Source organism: Myotis nattereri (genome assembly GCF_964212035.1).
Source record: "Myotis nattereri genome assembly, chromosome: 15".
Lineage (NCBI taxonomy): Eukaryota > Metazoa > Chordata > Mammalia > Chiroptera > Vespertilionidae > Myotis > Myotis nattereri.
This window is the reverse complement of record NC_138090.1, coordinates 57,447,590-57,456,777: the sequence shown is the minus strand read 5'-3', so window position 1 is coordinate 57,456,777 and position 9,188 is coordinate 57,447,590. Positions and strand designations below refer to the sequence as shown.

General features: G+C 49.8%; 1 protein-coding gene across 1 annotated transcript; it reads left to right on the top strand.

Moving 5' to 3' along the window:
* Positions 1–5,240: 5,240 nt before the first annotated feature.
* On the top strand, positions 5,241–8,853 carry LOC308530541 (uncharacterized protein; the record flags this gene model as incomplete). Its single annotated transcript, XM_081107261.1, has 2 exons — positions 5,241–5,361; positions 6,649–8,853. The coding sequence occupies 2 exons, from the start codon at positions 5,241–5,243 to the stop codon at positions 8,520–8,522; spliced, it is 1,995 nt and encodes a 664-aa protein (XP_080963387.1). The 3' UTR covers positions 8,523–8,853.
* Between the last annotated feature and the right edge of the window lie 335 nt (positions 8,854–9,188).

Here is a 9,188-nt window from a genome sequence, read left to right as displayed (position 1 = left end):
GGGCCCCGCTGGGAGACCTACAGCCACTAAGAGACATGCTGACCCAGTGGCCTAGGACGTGATGAAGACACACGAGGACTCTGAGTGGAGTCTGAGCAACGTGAGGCACAGCACAGGGCTGTAAAGCAAGTGACAGGATGCTGGGCAGATCTGTGGCCCCTGAGCAGGTTTAACGTGTCTTGGAAAGGCCGTAGGGACTCTGAAGTCTCAGCTCAGCTCACACGCTAAACACCAGCAGAGACCCTTTTTGCAACAGTCACCCACCTACATCCATCCTTAGAGAAAAGGAACACAACAGTCAGGCCTATCTATTCTTCTTACGTATACACACACACACACACACACACACACACACTCACACACTCACCCTACCCACCCTAGGAGCGAGCACACACACACACACACACACACACACACACACACTGAGTGGCCAGATTATTATGACCACCCATTCAGTACAATGAATATTAGGTATGCAAATAATAATGAAACCTTGAGAGTATTTGCTTAGGAAGTTTTCAATATTCCGTATTTTTGGAAGTGTCAGTGAAGTACTGATGGGGTGGTCATAGTAATGTGGCCACGCAGTGTATATTGATCTCAGGGTGGAAGGAGAAGGAGAGATAGAAACATCAATGAGAGAGGATCATGGATTGGCTGCCTCCCACAGGCCATACCTGGGGATGGAGCCCCCAAGCTGGGCATTAGCACTGTCCAGGAAAGACTGACTGTTTGAAGGGCTTTAACTGGTGCCCATTCAAGCTGCTGAGCTAAGCAAGCGACTCTTTGCCATCAGCAGGTCACTGTATTGGCAGCAGCACCAACCAGGTCATGGAAAATCAGAGAAGAACACAACATAAACCTAAAGCTGCCGTCCTCTGTTGTACACGTGGTGCCAGAGTGACTGACGGTACAGGCTCTCCTGGAGGGAGGAGTGCACCTGCTGACAGGGGTGGGTCTTGGCTGAGCCCGATTCCTTAACAAGGAAGGGGTGGGGCTGAGAGCCTGTACCGGGAGTGAGAGCTGAGTCTGGGCCTCTCCTTTCCACAGTCGCTGCACTGATGTGGCCCCTGGAAATAAATGGCTGTTGGGGCGAGCTTTTGTTCAACACACAGCTCCCATATGATGACAAATGAGAATGAACCACTTAGTTCTATTATTGCCGATCCTCATTTCTAAAAAGTATCTTGTTCCCATCAGCCTAGTTACAGAAATGTGGTCCGTTCCTTTCAGGTAACAACACATTCATTTTATTTTGTGGAGTCTCACCTAGAGAGCCCAGATCAGGAATTCTCCTCCCCCTCCCTCCCCTGGGGGGGGGGGCGGGGCTGTCAGTCTGTCCCCGTGAACCCGGCCTCTGCTCCCATCTCCTCCCCCAGCGCCCCTGGCAGCACCACATCACCTTGTTCCCCAAGTTCCTGGGCTGGAAAGCCAGCCCTCTGCTGGGCGGTTGAGAAAACTACATTACCCAGAAAGCATTGCGCCCACGCAGGTCGTTTTGGTGCCAGTGTGTACGGTTAGGGCGGGACTTCCGGTGTCCTCCTCTGGGCGGACATTTTTCTTTCTTCATCGGCTCCCGGGCTTCTGCGCTTACCTAGGGAGGAGGAGGGGACGGGGAGGCAGCGCCCCGCGGGGCAGGGTGCGTCTGAGCTTGTTTCGCCGCCATCTTCGATTTCGGGGCGTCCGCGCCTCCCCGACTCCTCTCCGCCGACAGAGTCCCTCGGCCTCACCCCATCGGACCCTCCAGCCTCGGGGCCGGCGCCGCTCGGGTCCCGCCGCCCAGGGCGCAGCGTCCAGCGCAGTGAGTCCTCGTGGGGCCCCGGGTGTGAGGGGAGGGCGGGCGCCGGGGGAGGCCGTGGGGGCTGAGCCGGGAGGGGGCGCCCAGGCCTGGTTTGTGTCTAAAGGCGGCAGAGAGGCCGAGCGGCGGGTCCGGGAGGAGGTTCGCTTCCTGCTCCGGGCGCCGGGGCCGGGGATGGTTGTGAACAAAGAGGGACCTTGAGCCCCGAGGGAGGCGGGCCTCACCCGCCCGGGGCTGGGCCAGGGCCCTGAGCAGCCGGAGCCCCTGGGTCCTGGGGTGGGTGCCCGGCCCTCAGCCCTTTCGTTCCCACCGGTTCCTGCGGGGGCAGAGCCGCTGGGGACGGGGCTGTGGGGCTCCTGTCAGGGCCTCACTCTCTGGTGGCCTCTGAGGTCGTGGTGCCCGTGGGGCCGTCGGCCCCTCTTCCCGCCCCGGCCCCGGGGACACTCAGCCCGGAGCCCTAAGCCCAGGTCAAGGGTCAGATGAGTGGCAGCTGATCTTGGCAGCCAGTGGAATTCTGAGTGACAGGTCCTTCCGTGCACGGGCTCCAGAATGTGCAAAGGCTCGGAGCGAAGACTAAGCTGATTCAGGGACGAGCAGGGGTCCATTTTTTTTTTTAAAATATATTTTATTGATTTTTTACAGAGAGGAAGGGAGAGGGATAGAGAGTTAGAAACATCGATGAGAGAGAAACATCGATCAGCTGCCTCCAGCACATCTCCCACTGGGAACGTGCCCACAACCCAGGCACATGCCCTTGACCGGAATCGAACCCAGGACCCTGCAGTCCGCAGGCGGACGCTCTATCCACTGAGCCAAACCGGTCTCGGCATGGGGTCCATTTTTAAAAAAAAATAGGAACTGGAAACAGTGGGACAGGAACCAAGTGCAGCGGAGCTTTGTGACCACGTGGGTTTCTGTTCTGCTGGTGATGGGGTCATTGCTGTCACGGGAGCAGTAGAGCAGGTGACCTGTCCCAGGTCTCATTAGACTTCCTGTGGCTGCAGCCTGATGCACAGGATGGGTGTGAGGACGGAGGTAGCAAGCCCAGGACGGAGGCTGCTGTGATAGTGCTGGTGAGTGTGAGGGTACCTGGAGCACAGTGGTGGCTGTGGGTGTGGAAGAAGCAGTTGCATATGGATCAGGGTTTTAGCTGTGGCCACCTGCATTTCCTAATTTTGAGGATTGGAGAGAGAGGTAAGAATCAGAGATGATGTGAAGGTTGGATTTAGCAGCTGATGGTATGAAAGCACCATCAACTGAGATGGAGAAATTCATAGTCAGAAAAGCAATGTTCATGGGGAATGTAAAATCTTATTTTTTCCTATTAAGTTATGAGATATTTCAGAGACCCGTCAATGACCATCTGGAAATCTGAGGAGTTTAAGATGAAGACTACTTAAGAAATAACCATCTGCACCAGGGAGGAGTTGAAGGTCACCTACTTCTATTGGAGGTAGAAGAGTAATTCAAAAAAGGTTAGACTTTGGCTAGTGCATATTTACTTCTTCTTTTTTTAAATATATTTTATTGATTTTTTACAGAGAGGAAAGTAGAGGGATAGAGAGTTAGAAACATTCATCAGCTGCCTCCTGCACACTCCCTACTAGTGATGTGCCCGCAACCAAGGTACATGCCCTTGACCGGAATCGAACCTGGGACCCTTGAGTCCGCAGGCTGACGCTCTATCCCCTGATCCAAACCGGTTAGGGCCATATTTACTTCTTAAACACTCACCCATATTTCTCGTGACCCTTTGTGTGGCGTGGTATGTTGCATGCAGTTTGGTTGATTTGCTTATGGGTATGAGTGGGCATCTGTGAGACTCACTGGACGTGGGGTAGAGGGCCATAGGCTGTGAGTGGAGAAGGGACATCAAGTGCAGCAGCTGTAGAGGTGGGCTCTGGATAACTGAGATCTGATGTGGTTCTCAATAGGTGAGATGGAAGGAAAAAACAAGTTGGGAGGGAGGCCTTCATAGCGGAACTGAAGGCTTTGTCTTGGGGTGGGGCACTCAGAGTCAGGTTAGTTCAGTGGGCCCTTGACTTATGAGTTTAATTCCTTCGGAGACCGAGCTCCTTAAGGAGCTCGTTAACTCAAATTACTCTGTTAACTCAATGGAAAAAATCAACGGAGAGACAGCTGGTATCTCAAAAAACTCCTTAGTCGGGACACTCGTAAGTCAAGGCCCCACTGTACTTGGTACTGTTGGAACTTGCCATGTAGTCTCTGGAACACACATGCTGGGTAACAACTAAGTCCAAGGAAATGTCTAAGGGAGCTGGGGGTATGGGAGTGCAGGTGTGAGAGGTGTGGGAGGAGGAGTGATGGGCCCTTGGAGAGAAAGTGTGAATTCATGGCCACAGATCCCTGATTTTTTTTTTTTAATATATTTTATTGATTTTTTCAGAGAGGAAGGGAGAGAGATAGAGAGTTCGAAACATCGATGAGAGCAAAACATCGATCAGCTGCCTCTTGCACATCTCCTACTGGGGATGTGCCCGCAACCCAGGTACATGTCCTTGACTGGAATCGAACCTGGGACCTTTCAGTCCGCACGCCGACGCTCTGTCCACTGAACCAAACAGGTTTCGGCAGATCCCTGATTTTAAAATAGAAGGAATGTAGGTTGAGTACATTTCTGGTGATAAGTGGGGAATTTTAGGGTACTTCCTGAAAAGACGGGTGTTGTGGTGCTACATGCCAGGTCCAGAATTTAGGTGTCATATAGGTGCACACCTCCCTGTTGTTGTTGGGCTGATACAGTGATCAATGGGAATGGGATAGCAGACGTCAGTGTCACCTGGGCTTGAAAATCTCTACTGACTTGGGGATGGGAGAAGGGTAAGAGATAAGTACATACAGAGGGGGTGAGTTAGAATGTTGAAAAAGTGATTAGAAAACAGCCCCTCCTCTTCATGGTGAATATGTTTTGCCTTTAAAGTTTTGACTCTGGGAATGAAGCTGTATGGAAGAAGTGTGATACAAAGAATTATGTGAAACAGGTAGAGCAAAGTGTTGGCCTCAGCACCCAAGGACTGGAATTGAACGGGTGACGAGTGATGCCATGTTTTTCAGGGTCTTGGAGGGAGAATTTGTTGGACAAGAAGGATATCGCCCCACAGGACCAGTGTCAAATCACTCACATCTCTCTTTATGGCCAACATTTATCTGTCCCCTGTGTTGGGACACCCATTGTGTTGACCCTAAATGTGAGGCCCTGAGGTCAGGTATAATCAATCTGGGCAGCTGCTCTATTGCTGTGGGAAGACCCAGTGTCAGTAGGAATATAAGGAGAGAGTGACTCTGATGGATGCAAGGCCTGCTGTTTTCTGTGATTTGGGAGTGGAGGGAGCAGACGGATATGGAGAGTGGGAAGTATGATGAAATTGAAGCCTAGGAGAGAAGCTGATCATGGACTGAACTGTCCCCATCACGACAGGATATGGACTTTGAGGATGTGGCCATTGCCTTCTCTGAGCAGGAGTGGGGGCTCCTTGATGAGGCTCAGAGACTGCTGTACTGCGATGTGATGCTGGAAGTGTTTGCACTCGTCTCATCTGTAGGTAAGAGCTTCACATTGTCTCAGGGTCGTGAGATGATGCCCTTTCTTCCTTTATTCTCAAAATATAGCTTTCTCTCTCCCATAGCCAGACCATGGGTTCTGCTAAATTTCCGCCACTGTCTTGTGAAATGTGCTGTGCCTGCCAGTGCTGAGCTGTGTGGAGAGCCCTGATCAATGGACTGCACGAACATCCCTGACACCCACTGTCTCAAAAAGTGCAGAAAGTGTCTGGGAATCAGAGTCTTACAGGCAGTTAATGGGTCCCACCTTCCTCTTCCTCTCCCTGGGAGGGTCACAATATGCACAATCATTCCCTTCTTCCCCCTTCCTCTAGGGAAGGTGCTTTATGACAGCCTGTGCCAGGTTATGTTCCTCACTTCCATGAACCTTGGGCTATTCTTGTAAGACGCTTCTCCAATTGTTGTTTGTAATGTTACCTTAGCTGAGCACTGCTGTGGGCCAAATTGCCCTGAGCCAGAGCTGGCTGCTCTCCTCCGTTGTCTTTCATTGATACTTGGAATAGTTAGGGTTTATGCATCGGTAGAGTAGAAGATCAGGAAGAAACCTGGTTTCCCCACAGGGTGAACTTGCAGGATGGTCTCAGAGGAGTTCTGACCATACTGAATGACAGCTGGGTGACGGTATCACATAATGGTGGTGGTCAGATGGTACCAGGAACCAGCTAATTTCCATCTGTGTTTAGGGAAAGGTGCCACTGGCTGCCCCCCATTTCTACCCTCTCTTTCCTATACTTGACACTTTGCTGACTTGGATTTCATCTGTGACTTCCTGGGTTATGGCTACCTTCACCTTTGTCACCATTTTGCATCATCTGTCCCTCTGCACTGCTCCCTGTGCAGTATTCTCCTACATGGACCTGCACATGTGTTATGAGGTGCACATACATGCTTAAGTAGTCCTCAAAGAGCTGCTGCTTGCTTATTGAATTTTACTTGGAAGAAGACATAGCCATCCTTCTGCACAGCTTGCCCCTGTCATCAGCAGACCAGCCCTGCTCAGCACTGTTAGCAGAGGCCTGAGCTGGAAATGCATCCTCTCTTCCACATGGTCCTTGCCATGTCTGTGTCATGGTTTTGGTGAGGTCTTCCCTGTTTTGTGACCTTCAGAGGCCCACCCCTTCTCAACAGCTTCTTATTAATTCTTCATGCACATCTCTTGTTTTCAGACAGTTTCATACAACCCAAATATTATGTGCAAAACATTTTCGCAATGGAATTTCCCGTCACCAGAGTCAACATTCAGTTTCTGCTCATTTCTCTCTTTTTAGGTTGCTGGCATAAAACATATGATGGGGAGGCCTGTTCTGAGCAGAGTTTATGTGTACAAGGAGAGTCACAGGTCAGGGCTTCTAAGACAGCTCCAGCAACCCAGAAGACCCTTCGGTGTAAGTGGTGTTTCTCTGTGTTCAAAGACATCCTGCATCTGACTGAGTCACAAGCAGCAGACCTTGAGCAGAAAGCCTTCTTCAGTGACGCACGTGTGAGAGACTTCTGTTTCAGTGCAAACCCTCACCAGCAGCAGGGGGAAGCCAGTGGAGAGAAGCTCTGGAAAGAAGCTGTGGACAGGGCCTCGTTTGTGACCAGGTGTAGCTTCCAATCTTGGGTGCCTTCAACCAATACAAAGGTTGGGAGAGTCTCCCCAGGCATCTCATGGCTTCTCCAGCAGCAGGCCCCTCTCAACACTGGGAAGCCACACAGTGAAAGTGAGATTTCATGGGAATTTGTTGGTGGAAAAAGTCCTCACATTTGGGGTGGACATGAAAACACTGCCAGCAGCAGCGGGAAAGTCGTTCGACATCAGAGTGTCTGCTCTGAAGAAGTCAATAATGAGGGTAACAAATGTGGGGAAGTCTCTATACGTACATTTAACCTCAATCGACATAGGAGAGTTCACACGGGAGAAAAGCCCTATGAGTGCACTGATTGTGGGAAGCTCTTTAGAAAAAGCACTACCCTCATTGAACACCAGAGAGTTCACACGGGAGAAAAGCCCTATGAGTGCACTGATTGTGGGAAGTTCTTCAGGCAATGCTCTAACCTAACTCAACACAAGAGAGTTCACACTGGTGAAAGGCCCTATGTGTGTGGTGATTGTGGGAAGTCATTCAGGCAAAAGTGTGCCTTCAACAGTCACCAGAAAACTCACACTGGTGAAAGGCCCTATGTGTGTGGTGATTGTGGGAAGTCATTCAGGCAAAGGTATAGCCTCAACACTCACCAGAGAGTGCACACTGGTGAAAAGCCGTATGAGTGTAGTGAATGTGGGAAATCATGTGGGTCCAGTCTTCATCTCCTTATCCATAAGAGAATTCACACTGGAGAAAAGCCATATCAGTGTAGTGATTGTGGGAAGTCATTCAGTCAAAAGTGTAACCTCAAGAGTCACCAGAGAACTCACACTGGTGAAAAGCCCTATGTGTGTGGTGATTGTGGGAAGTCATTCAGTCAGAAGTGTAGCCTCAACGTTCACCAGACTGTGCACACTGGTGCAAAGCCATATGAGTGTAGTGAATGTGGGAAATCATTTGGGTCCAGTCATCATCTCCTTAACCATAAGAGAATTCACACTGGAGAAAAGCCATACCAGTGTAGTGATTGTGGAAAGTCATTCAGTGACAAGTGTAACCTTAAGAGTCACCAGAGAACTCACACTGGTGGAAAGTCCTATGTGTGTGGTGATTGTGGGAAGTCATTCAGTCAAAAGTATAGCCTCAGCTATCACCAGAGAGTGCACACTGGTCCAAAGCTGTATGAGTGTAGTGGATGTGGGAAATCATGTGGGTCCAGTCACTATCTCCTTGACCATAAGAGAATTCACACCGGAGAAAAGCCATATCACTGTAGTGATTGTGCGACCTCATTGAGGGAACACTGTAGCCTCATCCAACACCACGGAGATCACTTTGGATACGAGCATTCTGAGTGTATTGATACTGGGGAGTCATACAGGCAGACCGCTGCTCTCACACATCATCAGGGGGTTCACACTGGAGAAATGCCATCTGAGGGTGGTGATTGTGGGAACTCCTTCAGCCAAAGCTCCATGCTTATGGGCCACAACAGAACCCTGTTATTAGACACCTGTGTGTTTGTCTTCCAGCCCTGCCTTTTATTGCCTCTACAATCAGGCAGTTCACATTGAGTCTCTGAGCCTGGTTTCCTCCCCAGGAAATAGATGGGTAAGCTATGTCAGGTTGCGGAGAGGATTAAATGATATAATTCTTGTGAAGCATTGAATCTAGGGCCTGGCACGTGTAGGGCACATTCAGTAACTGTTAGCTCCATAGCTTCACAATGTTTGCTGACTGCAGACATGCAGACAATGTAGGAAAACTCGACTTGTTGGTCTTTGTATCTTTTCAAATTTTGTTTTTCAATGAATAGGATAGGATTATGTATGTTCTCTCATAGCCGGCTGTTTCTTGTAAAAATGTAAAATTTGTAAATTAGAAATAAAAGCTCTGACAGCTGGAGTGGGTCTGTTGTGTGTCATCTCATGCACAGAACGGTTGCCTGTTCTTATCCTGTTGAGGGCAGAAGCCAGTTTCTTGGCTAGATGCCATTGGGGAGGGGGAGGGGGGGATGCAGGAAGCAGGCAATCAGTCTTTCCATCTCATTTCCTCTCTAAAGGTCAATTAAAAAAAAAAAATATATATATATATAATCTCCATTTAGGTTAGTAGACTTCTGGAATAATATAAATAACACTTCGCATCCCGAGGAGCATTCTGAGCTTCACTTAATCTGAAATATTTCTAAACATGAGAACAGTTGTAGACAACACTCTCGAAATTCCAGAGTCAAGACC